The sequence below is a fragment of the Phycodurus eques genome, chromosome 16 (assembly GCF_024500275.1).
Source record: "Phycodurus eques isolate BA_2022a chromosome 16, UOR_Pequ_1.1, whole genome shotgun sequence".
Classification (NCBI taxonomy): domain Eukaryota; kingdom Metazoa; phylum Chordata; class Actinopteri; order Syngnathiformes; family Syngnathidae; genus Phycodurus; species Phycodurus eques.
In genome coordinates, this window is record NC_084540.1 from 15751953 (window position 1) to 15772609 (window position 20657).

Here is a 20657-nt window from a genome sequence, read left to right on the forward strand (position 1 = left end):
AGTTTAAATGTCGTGTTTACGTGGTGGTGATGATGATGACGATGATGATGATGATGGCGGCAGGTGGACAGGCAGCAGGAGGACAGCGTCGTCGTGGCGGCTGACAATGAGCTAGGGGAGTCCGTCGCCTCCCCGAGCCATCATACGTTTAACGAGGTCGGCAACCCACTGCGCTGCGAGCTAACTGACTTTTAATTGGGGTCTGATCAAAACACACACACACAAAACACTTTCATGCAGTGCGTAACAATGTCCTTCACCATCAGGGATGGTGACAACTAATGCAGGCGTTACCAAACTGCAGTGGACACCCCAAGCCGCTATCTCCAGTCGTGATGCGCACAATAATTTTTTGGACCAAACCTTGAGTTTTAAATCTGCTATTATGCTGCTGGTTAAATTGATCCCATTTGAAAATCAAGGAAATTTTACTGTACTTTTTTTCTTTTTCTTCTTTTAATGAACTTTTTACTTTTTCAAGTTAAAATTTTTTTTCTAACAAAGATATTTTCTTTCTTTCTTTTATTTAAACATTTGATTACTTATTCTTCTGGCTTTCCTTTTTATTTTTACATTTCTATATATGTATGTATGCGTGTACGTATTAAAATGTTTATTTTGTATTTTTCTCATGTAAACAATAATAGGATTAAACTTATTTTTTGTCTTTAAAATAAATTTTATTGTAATCATTTTCTGGCTGCTTGGAGGGGGAAAGTGGGACAAAGAACCATTTGCAACTCAAAAGTTGTTAAAAATTGTTTTTTGTTTTCTCTGCCTTTTTTTCCGTCACACAGCGTTCTTCAAAGCGTTGGGACAGCAGACAGTCAGCCTCAGGTGACTGGCGACACTTTCTTCAGAACTGCTCTTTTTATTTATTCTTATTCCTCCTTTTCGACCCATAAATGTTCTTGACATTTCAAATGTCACCTTGAAGAGGTACTGTGAAAATGTCGACACGAGACGATTACCTGTATAGATGTGTCTTTGTGTACATATTGAAGGCGAAATGGAAGATGATTTGACATTTAACAGAAGTGTCTAGGCATTTTAATTATAGTAATAGTGTCAACCACTCTTCCACCATGCTGCATTACCTGTCACCGCTGTGCCTTTATCCCTTACCTTTCCAACTTGACTTTTACTGGGACCAAATCCAGATCTAGTATCGAGACCTCGGTGGAGGGAACTGGTTGAGAAACGGGAGTACCCGGAGAAAACCCATGCAGACATGGGAGCGATAAGCCTCAAAGTTGAATGTTCCTAGCATTCCAAGTTGCATTCCAAGTTGGAATCTAACCATGGACCTTCTTGGAGTGAGGCAGCTGTGGCAACACGTCACCCCTTGCTATTACCATGGCCTTTAACTACCAAACCAGGACTCGTCCTTGCAATGAGGGAGTATTATTAACCTCTTCCATCATGCCGTACTACCTGTCCCCCCTCGCCACTACCATGAAGTTTACCTTACCAACCATAAAGCGCCCCGGGACTAAATTTACATCTTGTTCTGGCACCACAGTGGAAGGAGCTCTCTGGGAATTAACCAAACATTCTGGACATGTTTTTGATTGTGGCAGGAAACGTGATTCCCCGCAATAAAACCCCAGACTGTCTTGAAATGAGGTAGAATGACTCATACCCAAACTTGAAGCATCTAGGGACCAACCTCAGATCTTGTGCTGATACCAGTGTGAAGGGAAATTGCTGGGATTTAACCAAACATTCCAAACACTCCAGACTGGAATTTAGGTAAAAGGAAGTGTCTTGGAATTAACAAAACATTCTGGGCCGTTTTTTCGTTGTAGTGGGAAACAGGAGTACAAGTACAGACTCAACCCGGGACTTTCTTGCTCTGACGCAGCAGTGCCAATCACTCCGTAGTGTTACTTTCACCCATGACCCTACCACTACCCACACTCTTACCCTTCCCAACCGGGAAATGCTTTGGGGTCCAATCAAGAATGCATACCTTGTTGGGAACTGACTAATCATTAACCAAACACTCCGGTCATGTTTTTAGTTATGGTTGGTAACGGGGATACCCAGAATCTAACCCAGAACCGTCTTGCTGTGAGGGAGCAGCACCCTGACCCGGGAACAAATGCACATATATTGCCTGAAACTGTCTATTTACTGGACTTTATGTGGTTTCCTCGATTACAGTATCTTGACCGCACCCTTACCTTTATTTCCCTCTTTCTACTATACCAATAAGCTTATGCTTGAACCCTTAATCAATGAAATAAGGAAAAGATCATGGGGCAAAAAAAAAACAAAAAAAAACAACACTATAAAATTTTAACTAACCTTGTTCATATATAAGCCTGCAGAACACGTTTCTCCATTTCCAAGCGCCAGGACCTTTGTTCCTTTCTCTTCCGCACTGGGATAACTGGTATAAACACAGTCAATGGCTAATAATTTATGGCGCACCAAGCGGTTGCTTTGAGCTCCCTTTATTCCTCCGATGAGCAATAAGCAGCGAGGGCATGGGCTTTAAAATGGCAGAGCAACGACATATGAACAGCAGCAGCACTCAAGTCTAAGATAATTTGCGCAATGATGAATCAGCCTCTTTAAGTATTTCCTTTATCGGCAGAGCAAATGTTATTTGCTGCACTGTGCCGTTTTCAAATAGCTTTATACACACACACCAGTTTATAGTGCATCATACATATTAGGGATGTGGAAAAAAAAACGTAATGAAAAACAGTGGTACGAATATGGCATACTTTCTTTCATGTGTAACACCCTCTGTCTTATCACTTCATTGATGCGGCAAATATCTGTGACCGAAAGTCGTATCGCATCGTAATTGAAGTGAATCATATCATACTGTACTTGGAATAAATCATATTATAGTTGGAGTGAATTGCATGTTAAATGGAGTTCAATGTGTTGTAATTGAAGTGAAACGTATCTCAAATGGGGTAAATCATTTCATAAATGGGGGTTAATGGTATGGTAATTGGAGTGATACGTATCACATCAGTGGTGAAGCCCCACCGTTTAAAGTCACACACACTAAAATTCACAGATATTATAGTGTGGAAAGTGAGAGCGGCGACCCAAGTGGACATCAATAATACCTCCACCTCACATGCACATCGTGGTGTTTTAATAATGCAAAATGTATTCCTCGATAAATCGATGGGATAATTGGTAGAATTATTGATTCTAAAAACATATTTGGTAGCTGCAGCCCTACACATCACATCGCAATCGGAATTAATTTGATTTTGTTGTATTGTAATTGGAGTAAATCTCATTTCATCGTAATTTGATTGAATTGCATCGTAAATGGAATGGACTTTATCGCATCAGAATTGGAGTAAATTGTAATTTATTGTATTGTCATTAAGAGAATTTTATAGTAATTGGAATGATTCATATCGCAGTTGGAGTGAATCATATCGTCAGTGGGGTAAATCGTATTGCATTGTACTTGAAATCAATCATATCGTATTGCCTCGTAATTCGAATGAATCATATTTTATCAGATCATAATTGCAGCGAATATATTTATGTTGTCAATGGAATGAATCGCAGCATAAATGCCGTGAAACGTATCATAATTTGAGTGAATCGTGTCAGAATTGGAGCGTGTCGAGTATAACGTCATACATGTATCGTGACTATATGGACTCATTGGCTGTGTCTCATGATATAAAATATAGACATTGTCCTCAGTGATGAAGATGTACAAAAATCCAAGCTAACTGCTTGTAGCATCTTTTGTTATGAGCTTTTTCCCCCCTGTTATTCTGAGGAGGTTGCTTTTGTACGTGTACGGTTATTGCTTCCATCATTCTTGGTCTTTCTCAGCTTGCAGGTATGAGGACAAGCCATCAGGGGGGTGATGATGTCCCGAAGATGTGAGATGTCACATTGGTGACCAATCACACAGATGTGACAACCATATCTAGTAGCCTACAGGGCTACATGGAATGAGGGGGAAAAAAGTGTTTGTGTTGCTCTGGCTACAAAATAGGACACAAGCCCAAGGTTCCAAAGACACCAATGAGATTTTAAATTGCCTTTTCAGTTATTCATATCCCCTCATGCTATCATTTCATTTTCTTGGCAGATTAATATTTCACTCATCCGTGCTCCATATTCATACCAGTCACTGGCACATAATGTGGCAGGAATTATTGGAAAGTACATTAGGAAATGACTCCATTTGGACTTTGATGTATTACCCGCAGTAAAGTTCAAATTCTGAATTGCTTCTTTCAGCTCTTTTTCCGTGCGGCATGACACTCGTTCTTTTGTAAATTACGCTCGCGTGTCGAGCGGGTCAGAACTGTGAAGCAGGGCAATGATTCAGAGGTGCTGACCTTTTGTCCGAACAGCCTCCATTTTGGCTTCCTAGAATCAAAATAGCGATCACTCTGATGGTGTGAATCTCTATCACAGATGGCAAAAGCACTCACATGGTGTCCTTTCGTAGAAGGTAAAGTGCTGCCTTGAGATACGAGTTTAATTGGTTCCTTGACCATATGTAACGCAAAACACTAGCTCCAATCATCTTTCCCCATTGAAATGAATGGAAATGTCAATAATCTGTTTCAGCCTCGCCCCAGAAAATGTAATGTTTTTTTTATACTTGATAAAACAATTATATCGAATTAATTTAAAAGTTGGTGCATCAAGATTAATTCTTTGTGATTGTCCGGCTCCTTCTGGTGTGTGCACCTTGACAGACATACGGATATACGGATATATATATATATAAACGAACAACTTTTTTTAAATTTTGAACAAGTAAGGACTAGAGAGTACAAATATCTGTTTTCGAATATAGGGAGTAAAAGTAAAATGTTATCACAAAAGTAAATACTCTCATTGAATACCTGAAAAATCCACTTAATTGCAGTAACAAAGTATTTGTACTTGGTTACTTCCCACCTCTGCCTGCTACTAACCTGGTGTACCTAATAAAGTGACTGGCGAGGTGAGTGTTGCAGGTGACTTGGCTTCACACGCCGTGGGGGAATTTCATTAAAGCAGAGTGGCTGTAGTTTATTATGCAATAGCATTAGCAATCCAAAACTATTCTGAAATGCAGTCAGATGTCACGCATCCCGTCGCGCCAGCAGCTGTGGTCACGCTAATGTTACGCTAGTGATGGGGGACTGCAAATTTCCGTGCCGATACTGAGACTTCAAAGGACATTTTTTGAAGTTCATGCAGTCTATCAAATTAAATGTATTTATATAGCGCATTTCATACATTAACATACAACACAAAATGCTTTGCCATTATCACATTTAAAAGACTCACCAGGTGCTATGTACTACTGTTAAAATCCAAACTATATCTGCTAGAAATAATTGACGTTTAGATTGACCAATGTCTAACATTTAGACTAACCTATACTTGACTTTTCGACGGACCTGAGTTAGGAAACCGTCCAATCGGTGGTACTGAGGGCAATCGGTGGCAGTCAGCCGCACTGATTGACATTTATACTGACCAGTGCCTGACATTACACTAACCAGTGCCTGTGTGCAACCTGCATGAGGTAACCGTCCTGTAATAAACGGCACATAGATAATGACTGCATGAGCACATTGGGGCAACTAATGACTGTAAGAGAGTTTCAACTGTACAGTCAGAGCCTAACTTGGAGGCCCAAAGTTTAGACACAAGTCACAGCGCAGTGAATAAATACACACACACAGAGGTTATGAAATCCCTAAAAAGAGGACGTAAACTGGGAAAAGAAGACATCTGTAGTCCTAACAATAATTTACTGTATTGTAAGTGAGTCATTTACTCTCCTGCTAAATTGACACATAAATCAGCCTGTATTTGGGATGTGGGAATATCCTGAGCTCCAGCGTTCCTCTAAATAAATGAAAGTGAGTCATTCTTTAGTTGTTGTTTTTTGACGTGCTGCCTTGCTAATCGGTCATTAGCAGCGACATAGATGTTAATGTAGACGGAGAGGATGCGTCTATGAAGCATATGGACGAACCCGTGAACAGATGGACCCACAACAGAAGCGAGAGTAGATATTTCTATATTATAGAAGATGCCACTGGATTCGTCTTTGCCCTTTACGTATTAGACCTTATGTAGCATGACGACTGTTCCTTGCAAGAATTGTCTTCCTTTCCTCGCCTATCGGGTCCGTTAAGAACAGCGACTCACTCGGGTGCCCGACGTCTATAATCAGATTTCACCTCCACGCTCCCTCGGTACAAATGTGACAAATGAAGGGGAACGTCTGTAATGGGTTTGCTGTGCCCCCCCCCGGCTGACTCCCTGTGTTAGTGTCCCGTTATCCAATGTCAATGACACAATGCAGACATTGTCATGAATCATTCCCGGCTGCATCACAAATCTCAAGTTGTGCTGTCACATGTGACCACGTACCACGTCGATTGTTACATGGAAATCAAACAATCAGTGGTGCTGAGGGTAATCAATGGCCATGCCAGTAATGATTGACATTTAGAGTGACCAATGCTTGGAAGTCACATGCTCCTTCACCAGACATGACCCGTGCATGACACCACGCTAGCCAGCAAGCCTCACATACCTTTCACCGTCCTATAAAACGCTTGTGTTTTGTTTTGTTTTTGTTTCCCCATCCCTAATCTTGAAGCCTCCCTCATCCGCACTCACATAAATCTCCCGCCGCCCGCCATTCTTTTGTGCTATCGCAACGGTGTCGCCTTGTATAGAATAAAAACATCATCATGGAGTGCCGTGATGAACGACTTCCATAAAAAGCGCCCGTCAGTTTGGAAGATGACGGGAGCTGCTATGTACTATGTCTAGGAGAAGTCGACCCCACAGCGTCTGTGTGGTGAATGATGGAGAAGGTATACAGAGTTCAGGATGGAACAAGAGTCTAGTGCCTATACATTTACACTTGTTTATTACAATTACAGTGGATACGGAAAGTATTCAGACCCCCTTGAATTTTTCACTCTTTTTTTTATATTGCAGCCATTTGCTGAAATGATGGAAGTTCATTTTTCCCCACATTAATGTACACACAGCACCCCATATTGACAGGGGGGGGGGGGAAAACGGAATTGTTGACATTTTTGCAGATTTATTAAAAAAGAAAAACTGAAATATCACACAGTATTCAGACCCTTTCCTCAGTATTTGGTAGAAGCACCCTTTTGAGCTAATACAGCCATGGGTCTTTTTGGGAATGATGCAACACATTTTCACACCTGGATTTGGGGATCATCTGCCATTCCTCCTTGCAGATCCTCTCCAGTTCTATCAGGTTGCATGCTGAACGTTGGTAGGCAGACATTTTCAGGTCTTTCCAGAGATGCTCAATTGGGTTTAAGTCAGGGCTCTGGCTTCGGCTCAGTCTGAGGTTCTGACCACTCTGGAGAATGTTTTCGTACGGGATATCCCTGTACTTGGCCGCATTCATCTTTCCTTTGATTTGATTGTCTCCCTGTCCCTGCAGCTGAAAATCACACCCACAGCATGATGCTGCCACCGCCATGCTTCACTGTTGGTAGTGTATTAGACAGGTGATGAACAGTGCCTGGTTTTCTCCACACATACCGCTTAGAATTAAGCCGTTTCTATCTTGGTCTCATCAGACGAGAGAATCTTATTTCTCGCTATCTTGGAGTCCTTCAGGTGTTTTTTTTAGCAAACTCCATGTGGGCTTTCATGTGTCTTGCACTGAGGAGAGGCTTCCATCGGGCCACTCTGCCATAAAGCCCCAACTGGTGGAGGGGCTTTATGACAGCGATGGTTGACTTTCTAGAACTTTCTCCCATCTCCCGACTGCATCTCTGGAGCTCAGCCACAGTGATCTTTGGGTTCTTCTTTACCTCCCTCACCAAGGCTCTTGGCCAGCTCTAGGAAGAGGTCTGGTCGTCCCAAACGTCTTCCATTTCAGGATTATGGAGGTCATTGTGCTCTTAGGAACCTTAACTGCAGCAGAATTTTTTTTTTAACCTTGGCCAGATGTGTGCCTTGCCACATTTCTGTCTCTGAGCTCTTCAGGCAGTTCCGTTGACCTCATGATTCTCATTTGGTCTGACATGCACGGTTCGCTGTAAGGTCTTATATAGACAGGTGTGTGGCTTTCCTAATCAAGTCCAATCAGTATAATCTAACACAGCTGGACTCCAATGAAGGTGTAGAACCATCTTAAGGATGATCAGAAGAAATGGACAGCACCCGAGTGTCACAGAAAAGGGTCTGAATACTTATAGATATTTCATCCATCCATACATCCATCAATTTTCTACCACTTATCCGAGGTCGGGTCGCGGGGGCAGTAGCTTTAGCAGGGACGCCCAGACTTCCCTCTCCCAAGCCACTTCATCCAGCTCTTCCGGGGGGATCCCGAGGCATTCCCAGGCCAGCTGAAAGACGTAGTCTCTCCAGCGTGTCCCCGGGGTCTCCTCCCGGTGGGACGTGCCCGGAGGCGTCCGGGAGGCATCCGAATCAGATGCCCCAGCCACTTCATCTGGCTCCTCTCGATGTGTGATACAGTGTTCCCTCGTTTTTCACGGTTAATGGGGACCAGAACCCCCCGCGAAAGGTGAAAAACCACGAAGTAGGATTTGCCCCCGCCCCCTCTCCCCTAGGAAATTTCGTGGATGTCTATGTGGGTACCAGAATGTTTAAAATATGTAAACAGTATTTACACTTTACATATTTGAGACAAAGATGACAACAGTACACGTATTTACTTAAATCTTTAATTATAAAACCTTATACAGTAATTAACATTGATTATACAGTAATTAACATTCATCAACATTGCCTTCTGAGAGAGGCGAAGACGCTTGTGTTGGTGTTTCACTTTTTTGCTGACCGTCATCATCTTCTTCTTCCTCTTGGGCGCCCCGGAGGAAGCTTTCGCAGGGGCGCAGCACTTCGGCGGAATTGTAAGGGCTTGCTTAACTAATCAATAAAATTATCACTTAAACAAAAAAAGTCATTGTGAACACGACAGCGTGGACGAGACTGGCGAGACACAACAAGGGAAGCTGCTGGGCGAGGCTGCGATGATGCGCAGCCAATCAGCTCACGGGATAAATCCACTCGTGCTCTCATTGGTCGATGTCGCGCCGGGAACCAATCACGCGCCTTGTATGAGTGCCCTTACAGTTCAGGCATGTACATGTCTCTTTGTTCGGCATGCAGGGAAACCTCCTCTCGCGCGCATCAACATGAAACAACGTGTCTTTCCGCAATATGGCTGCCGATATGGCTGTATTTTTTTTCTTTTTTTCCGAATTTTTTGGAAAAACCCGCAAAGCACTGAAGCCGCAAAACGTGAAGCGCGAAGTGGCGAGGGAATACTGTATTTCAGTTTTTCTTTTTTAATAAATCAGCAGAACTTTCAACAATTCCGTTTTTTTCTGTCAATATGGGGTGCTGTGTGTACATTAATGAGGGGAAAATGAACTTAAATGATTTTAACAAATTGGTGCAATATAACAAAGAGTAAAAAAAATTAAGGGCTCTGAAAACTTTCCGTACCCACCGTACATTTGTTGAACACAGTTTAATCTCGGAAATTCAAAGTAGGCTTTCAAATTAGGGTTTCTACCTTTGGTTTCATGCCAAGGTTAGACCTCCCATCCTTCCAAAAGTACTAATAGCCCATGTATTCTACTTTGCCATTGCAATTTCCTTGTATTCACTAACATGTATAACTGTGTGTAAATGCCAAAAGGGGAATTTAGTAAAGTGTTAGTGCGCATATTTGTTTGCCCATGTGTGAGGTTTCACATAACAACATACTGTGACAGATTGCCCATGAAATACAAAATAGGACTGCATTTTATTGTTCAGGCCCCGTGGTTAGGAAACTTTTATTCATCCAAGTATGCTACCTAATGCTAGTGATGGGCCTCATGTGAAGGTGCTTTGTTTGTGTTGAATAATTCAACAACTGAGGACAGTCATCGATGTGATATGGGTTGATGTTGTGATTACATGCTGTTGATGCTTTATGATCCTCCTCGTTTCAAGTGCCTTGCCGCCATCTTGTTGCATCTGTACGCACCAACAAACACCTTTTGTGCGGGGACGTCAATTCAATTCCTGGTTTTTCGCTGTTCACGGCAGAGCTCTGTCCGTATCGCTATTTCATTCATTCATTCATTCATTCATTTTCTGAGCCGCTTCTCCTCACTAGGGTCGCGGGCGTGCTGGAGCCAATCCCAGCTGTCATCGGGCAGGAGGCGGGGTACACCCTGAACTGGTTGCCAGCCAATCGCAGGGCACATAGGAACAAACAACCATTCGCACTCACAGTCATGCCTACGGGCAATTTAGAGTCTCCAATTCATGCATGTTTTTTGTGATGTGGGAGGAAACCGGAGTGCCCGGAGAAAACCCACGCAGGCACGGGGAGAACACGCAAACTCCACGCAGGCGTGGCCGGGGATTGAACCCGGGTCCTCAGAACTGTGAGGCTGACGCTCTAACCAGTCGGCCACCATCGCTATTTCACTTTAATTTAAAAAGTGTATACAGTGTACTGTATGTTTGTATTATCTTTTTTCATGTGCAGTATTTGTAAAAAGTGCCTCTCTCAATTTATTACTTAATGTTGTAATTTAGCCTCTACTCATAACAGCTTATTGATTGGCCAAACAATATAATGGCATCTCATAAGAACTCCCTCCTTGGCTCCTCAATGTATCAATTTTCTCGTTACACCGGGCTGGAAAATGCAAATGAGAAAATGAGTGTCGCTATTCATTCCAGTGTGGATATTTGCATAATTTGTCATTTCCATGTAGTGCTAATGGGATTTGAGTCTTTAAATTCGATTGATTTATATATTCAATTCTGCTTTTCGTGTTAACACGTAACATTAGTCTCTAAGTGTCGGCGTAGGAATACGGCAGACAAGATCTTCGACGAATCAGCAAGCCTCCTGGAGATCACAAACATGTAATTGTTTACATTTGAATATTGTTTTTAAATATTTTTAAAATTTTTAAATATTGTGAACAATATTTCTGGGAGCCCTTGCATATTATCCGTTTGTCGTCTTTATGCAATTTCTCTTCTTTCTCGCAAGGCACAAAATATAATGCCGTACCACTGTTCTGAGTAACTGTGAACAATTGTATGTTTGTGATCACCAGACGGCTCAGTGTTTAGTGCAAGTTTAACAGTAGCAGTTGCCTTTTTCTGAAGACCTTTTGCATTGCATTCCACGTTTTCGATGCAATTTCTATTTCTTTTCATTCTTTCTCCCTTTTTATCCTTTTTCTTTTTCAGTCTTTTTTTGTCTTTTTCTTTGTTGTTTATTCTTTTTATACCCTGTTCTCATTTATTCCATTTTCATTTTCTCTTTTTCCTTGTCTGCTTCTTTTTTATTCTCTTTCACTTTTGTCTTTTGGTCTTTTTTTCCCCTTTAATCATGTTTCCCTTTATTTTTTTTCCTTTCCTTTTTATTTTGCTTTTTAAAAATGTTTCCTTACTTTTTAAACTTTCTCTTCATTCTTTTTTTTTCTCTTTCGTACTGTGGTGGTAAATGAATCATGTTGGCAAGCGATTTCACTCGCGAACAATCAAATGTTCACCTTTGTTTATTTTTATGTCCTTCTAATGCGGACGTGATGTCTTTTCCTTTCAATCGTGCAAAGTCACAATTGATTCACGAGTATTTTCTGGCCGTGCTGTGCTCCCCCGACAAAGCAGCGCTGTTATGTTCAGATGTCCGGACAGGCCTGAGAGCTCATTATCGTCTCTTTTTTTTATTTTTATTTTTTTTGGGACGTCTCCACTGGAGGCAACAGATGACGAGTGGGGGGAAGCGACGGGTGAAGATTTCCAGTGGCCACAGTTTTTCCTTCGCAGTCTTTTGTCCTGCCGTCACCCTGCGAGAGGACTACTCTTTTCGTTGACTCCGGCCTTGACACGCGTGCCAAACATCGTCACGCTTGACAAATGCAGCAGCGGCTGCCGTTGTTGAACCTCAACGCCATTCTTAGCCGTGGAAATGTGGAAAAAAAAGACATCTGGTAGCAAATTGTGCCGAATGGAACATAAGGCTGTTATCGTATTCAATTCAGTTGAAAATGTAAAATGACATTATTGATTTTAATGTTGCGGCACGGTGAACGACTGGTTAGAGCGTCAGCCTCACAGTTCTGAGGACCCGGGTTCAATCCCCGGCCCCGCCTGTGTGGAGTTTGCATGTTCTCCCCGTGTCTGCGTGGGTTTTCTCCGGGCACTCCGGTTTCCTCCCACATCCCAAAAACATGCATGGTAGGTTAATTGACAACTCTAAATTGCCCGTAGGTGTGAATGTGAGTGCGAATGGTTGTTTGTTGTGTGTGCCCTGCGATTGGCTGGCAACCAGTTCAGGGTGTACCCCGCCTCCTGCCCGATGATAGTTGGGATGGGCTCCAGCACGCCCGCGGCCCTGGTGAGGAGAAGCGGCTCAGAAAATGGATGGATGGATGGATTTTAATGTTGAATAACAGCTTTTGTTTTTTCATGATAGACACAGTTCACAGACTATCGAGTCAGTATGGAACTGGTGTCTTTGATCCTCTTTTCTGGACAAATCCAATATCTCAAAACCGCAAAGTGTTGGGCCTGAGAAAAACAATAGCACACCTGTCCTGTGGGAGATGCACGGATTTATCTTCAAATTACCATGATATGATATTGGCAAATTCTGTCGTAGGAGTTTAAGTGGGCACTTTGTAATTCACCCAAAATGACAGCTTCAAACAATAATGGGCAGCTTTCTGTTGGTTGCTGGTGGGTTCTTGAGACTTTTTTTGTGTTTGTTTCCTGTTATTCAGACTGACAAAAATAATAGCACACCTGTAGTGAAGGAGCTGCACATATTTATATTCAATATACGGTGTTATAATTAGGGTGAATTCTATAGTAAGAGTTTGTACAAACGTCTGACGGATTGTGTTAGAGGACAGGCCTTTTCACTGAGTTTGAACTCACTGCCAGTGCAGAATCAGTCCGGGAGCGTCGCTGTTGCCAGATGAGTTAAGCGGACCCCCGCCTCCCACTTGACATTCCTGCCGATACGCTCCACCTGTGTGTCTGTGTGCTGTTAGCGAGTCCATCGATCACACAGTTGAAAAAGACCTGTGTCAATATCCAAACAACGTCTTCGGTCTTTGTTTTTTTTTTCTCTGTAACAGGAACTCAAGTGTTAAAACGATGGCAGTCCAGCGGGGCATGTCGTTGTGTCAAACATTGAGCCAAATGAAAGACTTAAGTCTCCTTGCATCTGCGCTACAATGAGACTGCCTCACAAAAAAAAAAACGCATGGACGGGACTGGATTTGTCATGCTTGGTGGCTACTGTTAGCGTCACTGACATTAATACCCATGCAGCCACATAGCCGTGTTGTCGTACTGATATATGCAAATATAATCTTTTGTCTCTGAACTAATTAAAACAAGTTGCCTGATTATCTCTGTTCTCCTCAAAGCAGATGGGTCTTCGTCAGGCTAATGAGGTGGGCGGGGCTGGCTGGCAGATCCTCTGACAGGCATGATAAAACACCGCTTTGGCACATAAACAGATCTTTATACAATGCGTTTGAGTGTCTGAATTTACGTGTTTGCGGAGTCCCACTTGACTCTTTTGATAATTGAGATTATTAGGGGGGGGGGGGCGTGGTTGGGCCTAATGGGAGCTAACTAAAAGCTTTTAAGTGATTCAAATGTGTCCTTTTGTACATTCCCTTGAATAAACATCTCACCTCAAAATAAATGGAAAAAAAGTAACAGGAAACAACACTAGTTAGCTCTAATTATCTTTATTGTAGCCACGTTTCCACCAGCAGGTAAAGTTAGTTGCTTGAGTTAAAAAAAATATTTTTTTTAATAAAAAAATGTCTCACGCTAAATAGACACATCCAAATACTGCAAACTAAACAAAACAAACGTTACAGTATTTAACCGTGTTTTAACAAATTGCCGGGTGCAACATCCACAGGAATACGCAAAAGCCTCACCTCCCCCCAAAAAATAGCAGGTGATGCAGAAAGGGAGCTAAATTCTAATACATATTTTACTGCCTTGCCTCAAATAGTGGCCTCCGCTCATCCAATAAATTCTCAATAAATTGCCCACTGATTCATCCACTTAAACAAATTAAAGTCTCACCTCAAATCGATGCAATGCTATTTTTTTGCTCGAGTAAAAAATCAGGTCATACCACGAGGTTGCTGTAATTACCTTAAATAATCAATACTAAACATGATAAATGTGTCGACAAATCCCCAGGAGCATCATTTTGTTTGTGTCTCCCCTTTTCCGCTCAGGAAAGAATACAGCTTTAACAGGTGGCACCAGAAAGTAGCTTTAATTACCTTTACAAAATACTAGGGAGAATACGTCACTGTATTCGACCCTTGTTTCAACAAAATTACTTACCTCACAAAGATGCCTCCTATTTCTGCCCAGATTAAAAAAAACAACAACAGGTGATGCTATTAAGTAGCTGTAACTATCTTTACTCAATGCTAAACCAGACAAAAGTTACTCTACTTCACCAGCTGAATCATCCACTTGAAAAAATAAAACGCCTCACCTCAAACAAACTTTTCCGCTAGCTGCTTGAGCTACGTCGATAGCATGACATCATAGCACCAGAACAGTGTACACGACTAAAAAAAAACCACAACCGTTACTTGCCTCGCTTCATTCAGTCTTACACAAACAGTTGATGAAATGAAGACTTCCTCAAATAAATTCCAGGTACTCGCTGCAGTTGAGTACTGACACCAACCTGTCTTTTCTCACAGGTGTTCACCCGCTACGGCAAGTGCTACATGTTCAACGCGGCCGAGGAGGGCAAATCTCTGCGCACCACCATGAAAGGCGGCACGGGGAACGGGTTGGAGATCATGTTGGACATCCAGCAAGATGAATACCTGCCAGTGTGGGGCGACACAGGTGGGTCTCGCTTAGTACTTAGGACTACAAGCTGCAAATACTAAGCAGGTTTTTCTGTCGATGGGATTGGTCGTCTCTCTGCTCGTGAGCCTCGGGGGGGAGGGGGGGGGGCAGGGATGTTTTTGCGTTCACGCGATTTAATTTCATCTATAATTAACGCAGCGGTGACTCACGGTTCTCGGGAAAGGGAACGCATCGGGACACAGTCTCATTTCACAGATATTAAAGGATTTAATGGGTGCTATATGGTGTTTTTAAACACAATGATGAATGGGCACTAATAAAGCAATTAAAAAAAAGTTGGAATTTATAACCCCAATAAAACTACAAATGTTCACACCTGGAAACAATCAAATGAATATTTTATTGCTTCCTTTGATGTCAAAATATCAAAGGACAGATAGATGAATAACCCCCTCATAAAACAATAGTGTTGGAATTTATAACACTAATAAAACAATAATCACGCAATCAAAAAACTTTATTTAACCAGAAAATCAAAACCATTGAGACCTTTTTTATTTTACTTTTTCAAGGATGATCTGGCCAAGGAAAACAAAACAAAAAAGCACCCGCCTGCTAACAATGAACTGATTTTACTGCATTCTGTTGTCAAAAGATAGAAGGACCGAATGGAAAAACAAGCCCCAACAATAGTAGATCAGAATGTACTGTTTAACCACAATAAAACTTCACAGCTGGTAACAATAAATTGTTGTACCTTTGTGTTGCTTCCTTGTGGCAAAATATCAAAGGGCTGATAGATGAATACAAAAAAAAATGATATCTGGTTGTAATTTATCGACAAAACAATAAAAGAAATGTAATCATGGAAACAATAAAGTAATGTATGTCGGGAGCGTATCACCTCCCGGTGTCAAAAAGTTAAATGAAAGAATGATTAATAACCCATCATAACACACGAAAAATGTCAGATTGGAAATTATAACATCAATAGAACAGTAAAAATGCATCCACGTAAGAAATAAAAGCATGTAGGTTACACGTTCTATTGCTTTACCTACCGTTTGAAGTGGCATCAAGGACACAACAAATGGAATTGCATGCTTGAAAACAATAGCACTGGATTTTATAACACAAGACAGAATGATTCACGACACAAATAGGTCAGACTGGAATTTACAACGTCAATAAAACACTTAAGAATGCACAAAATGCACTTTGTTGATTACAAAGTATCTTTGAGCTGACATCGAAGACATAATAAGCCGTCAGAACACAAACTGGAATGAATGTGGATTCACTGCACCCAAACTGTGTTTTGTGCTCTCTCCGACTCTTCCTTTCTTTACTTGTCGTGTGTGTTCTCACATATTGTTGTTGTTATTGCTACCTGGACCAGCGCTGGGCCTGAGGACTCAGTATATGCTTTGCACTTCACCATGTCACACACTGAAAAACATGTTTGATTACGGGGGAATGAGGAATGAGTGGCTGAAGTTTCCCGTTGCCTGGAAACTAGACGTTATTTAAAGGACATGCTCCCTGTTGTTCCGCAAGCGTCTATGTGAGTCCCCGTAAGGTCTTCAAACTTCTCACCGGCAGGCAAAATAATCAATAGCTAATAGTTTTAGAGGAGAGCAAGCTCTCAAACACAAACGCTGACTTGAAACCCTACTCTGAGACCCTCACTGAGACTTGAAGCCAAAATTTAAATCCTAACCCTACTTTGAAACGCTAACCCAGACTTGCTAACACTAGCTTGCACCCCTAATTTAAACCCTAACCCTTGTGTGAAACCATAGCCAAGAGTGGAAGCCTTTACCCTGGCTTAAAATCATAGTGGGAAACCCTAAGCCCTGATTGAATCTCTTAACTTGAATCCCTCACACTGACTTCAAACTCAAATTTAGGATCCTGACACTGGCTTAAAAATTAAACTTGAAACCCTAACGCAGGTTTGAAAAAGTAACTGAAAACACTAATCCTGGCTTGAATCTCTAATTTGAAATCCTTACTTTTCAACCCTAACCATGTCTTGAAACCCTAATTTTAAACTGTAACCCAGGTTTCAAAAGTAACTGGAAATCCTAACCCTTACTTGAAACCCTAACTTGAAACCATAAGTGAGACTTCAAACCCTAATTTGAGACCCAGATTTGAAACTTTGCCCGGTCTTGAAAGCCTAAATTAAACCCTTACCCTGATTTGAAACCCTAACCCTGTCTTGAAACCCTATGTTTTCAACCCTGTTCCAGCCTTTGCACCTAGACTTGAAACTGAAACTCTAAACCTTTTTTAAAACCCTAAAACTGGCTTGAAACACTCACTTGAAACCCTAAGCCTTGTTTGAAACCCTAGACCAGACTTGAAATCCAAAGCCCTGACTCTAAATTGAACATGAGACCTTAACCCAGGCTTGAAACCATTATTTTAAACACTAACTCAGACTTGACACCCTTACCCAGAATTGAAAGCTTGACCCTGTCTTGAAACCCTAGCTCAGACTTCAAACCCTAATTTGAAACTTCATCCTGGCGTGAAACCCTAATTTAAAGGTCTGACCCCAATATGAAGCGTTAATTTGAGCGGCTAACCCTTTTTTGCAACCCTAACCCGAGTTTGAAATCCTGACTCTGGCTTGAAACCCTAATTTCAGGGTTTGGGTTAGATCCAGAATTTCAGGCTTTACCTGAAAAGGCAGATCGAGTAGGCACGGGCACTGGATTTTAACCTTTTAAGACTGCTATTTTTATATAAAAGAAGAGATTTGCCATAGAAGAACATCTAAAAGAACCATTTGTCTTCCCAAGTGTCATAGATTCAACCGTAGCCAAGGTTTGAAACCTTTATATCATCCAATCCGGAATGTACTGAATGAGAATAACGGAGCTACTTTTTATCCCTGAATAAGTCGAATGAGTCGCTTCACGTCTTAGTATGGTTAAGGTTGTCATGACGACCGTTCGTGTCTTTCCAAGGTTTCCAAACAGAGTCGGTCCAAACGCGAACACAAATGGTTCATTTCCAGCTGATGACTTCCGATTACTTCCCAGACACCATTTTGGCGCCACAGTTTGTCACGTCCATCATCCTGGCAGTCGTCGGGTTTCCCCACGCCCTCGAACGCCCCCAAAAATGCTAAATGCCACAATAACTCTCAAACACTCTTATCATCAGGGAGCGGATCGTAGTTTGTAATTGCAACTAATGAAAGGGATTTCCCAGGAAAGCGATTACTCCATGCTCGCCCTCGTCTATTTTTAGTCTGCTTGTCAAGCTCAGAGCAACAATAGAAATAATTAATAAGCAAACAAGGGTATGCTGTGTTGCATTGTTGAAGACTTCCTCTCCTTTAAAAAAAAACAAAATACAAAACCAAAAGCATTTTTACCGCTCGGTTTGGTTTGAGTTCCATGTCCAAGATTCTTTAAAAACAAGAAAACGCAAACTGTCGAGCAGCGGGTGGAGCTGTTACGGCAATAAAGATGTCAGAACCAATCAGAGGCCAGAAGAAAGTCAGTTCTTGACAAGGCCTTGACAATAATGACAAATGCTTGTCTCGAAACCCTAATTTAAAACGTTAATTTGAAAACTTAAGGAAGCGTTGAAACCTTGACCCTGTCTTTTTTTCTAATATTACATTTGAATACAATGTCAACGGTTATTTAAAACCCTACTTTCTAACCCTAACTGTTTAAAACTCTAATTTGAAGACTAACAACAATTCACAGTCACATTCACACCTATGGGGAATTTAGAGTCTTCAATCAACCTACCATGCATGTTTTTGGGAAGTGGGAGGAAACAGGAGTGCCCGGAGAAAACCCACGCAGGCACGGGGAGAACATGCAAACTCTACGCAGGCGGGGCTGGGTATTTGAACCCCGGTCCTCAGAACTGTAAGGCGGATGTGCTAACCAGTCGCCCACTGTGCCTGTCCTGAAATCCTTCAAAACCCTAACCCTTGTCTGAATCCTTAAAACAGGCTTGAAACTATAATTTCAAACCCGGAATCTGGCTTGAAACCGTAATTGTAACTCCAACTCAGACTTGAATTCCAACTTTTACACCGTACTTCTTGCTTCAAACCCTAATTTGAAATCCTAGCCCAGGCTTGAACCCTTGTTTAAAACCCTAACTCTTGTTTGTATTCCTAAAAAAAGGCTTGAAACTGTAACTTCAAACTCTAACCCTGTCGTCAAACCCTAATTTTAAACCCTAATAAAGGTTTGAAACTGGAACTTGAAACTTTAAGGCAGGCTTGAAGCGTTAATGTTTAACCCTAATTCTGTCTTGAAACCTTAACCAGGTTTGAAAAAGAAACTGAAACCATAACCCTGTCTTGAAACCCTCATTCGAATCCCCAACCTTTACTTGAAACCCTGAAAAAATCTTCAAACTTAACTCAACTATAAGTTGAAACCCTAATTCGAAACCCCAAGCCAGTCATCAAACCCTTGTTTAAAACCCTAACCCAGGCTTTTAATCCTAACCACTGGTTTGTAACACTAATGTGAAACCCTTACCCTGGCCTGAAACCCACATTTAAAACCCTAACTTGGAGCCCTTTGAAATCGGACCAAGTAGGGTATTCCCCATTTCGCAACCAATTTGAACGCAGCATAATCAGTGTAGTATCAATGTGTGTAAAGCCCATGAACAGAACAAAAACAAGGTGAGCTTTAAAATAATGAAAACACTTGATGAATGAAGCTAAGGGTCGTTATTAAAATGGTGCGTGTGTGCGTGTGCGTGTGTGTGTGTTATATTCACAGCCGCAGCAAATTCATCGAAACGGATCTCAACAACTCTGATTTTGAAGGTTGTCAGACACAAAATGTGTCGCATCGTTGTAACCCTTTAAGCAACAGATGTTTTAACACAAACGGGGCAGCGACACATGTAGACAGATAAAAGAATCATACTCACAGGCATGTATTTATCCCTCTCCAAGAACAACTCATATTACTGCAGCCTCTTGAGGAGTTGTGACCGTCTCCATCAATAGGTGGCCAAGGCACGTATATCAGAAGGAGCAGCACAATGTAAATTGAATTGAAGCAAAACAAATGTCTCAAAAACTGTTAACATTTAATTACATTCTATTTATATGTTTAACTAGTGGGTTAGGCACCCCCCGGGCGCCTTAGCCCTCTCGTTCCTGCGGAAAGCCCAATGCTCCAAACCTTATGAATAGTTCACATGCAATAATATTGTACACATCAAACAGTTCAAGGTTTTATTGCAATGCTTCATGATAGACAATATTTTTTGTCCTCTTATTCTCTGCCAGTATACACAAATCATTAGATCTGCCAACCCTTGAGCAACCAACATAAAACTGACCACCAGAGAAACACGGAGAACACAATTTCAATCCAGCAACTTTTAGAGAGTGACCTTGTAACTTGTTGATACTCATTGCAAAACAAATCGATATTGGAAACTGAAGCCTTCTGCATTGAACTGGTAAATCATTATAAAATGGTATTCGGGGTAGAAATGCTGTCTCACCTTGAGAAGGACCTGTGATTTTAATAGCTTCAAGCATGTTAGGCAACATCTATGTACTTAAAGCTCAGACCTTGTGTGTCCGTTTTCAGGGACCTTTTTGGAGCGCGAACGTTTTCTTGTACATTTTTGAGCGTTCCTGCACGCTTTTGCACGTTTTTGCTCGTTCCTGCACGTTTTGCCATAAGCCTCCACTTGAGGCCTCGTTATACTCCCGCGCTCGCGCGGCCGACAACGCCCGCATTGCATCACGTGACCGACGAATTGGC

The 20657-nt window shown here is 41.7% G+C and overlaps 1 protein-coding gene across 3 annotated transcripts in view; it reads left to right on the forward strand.

The window, feature by feature from the left end:
• Positions 1-20657, forward strand: part of asic2 (acid-sensing (proton-gated) ion channel 2) — a 157096-nt gene that overhangs the window by 117900 nt on the left and 18539 nt on the right. For all 3 annotated transcript variants that reach the window (XM_061701017.1, XM_061701016.1, XM_061701015.1), the window contains one exon: positions 14763-14913. In XM_061701017.1, the coding sequence (XP_061557001.1) occupies positions 14763-14913 (151 nt within the window). The remainder of the gene's footprint in view (positions 1-14762; positions 14914-20657) is intronic.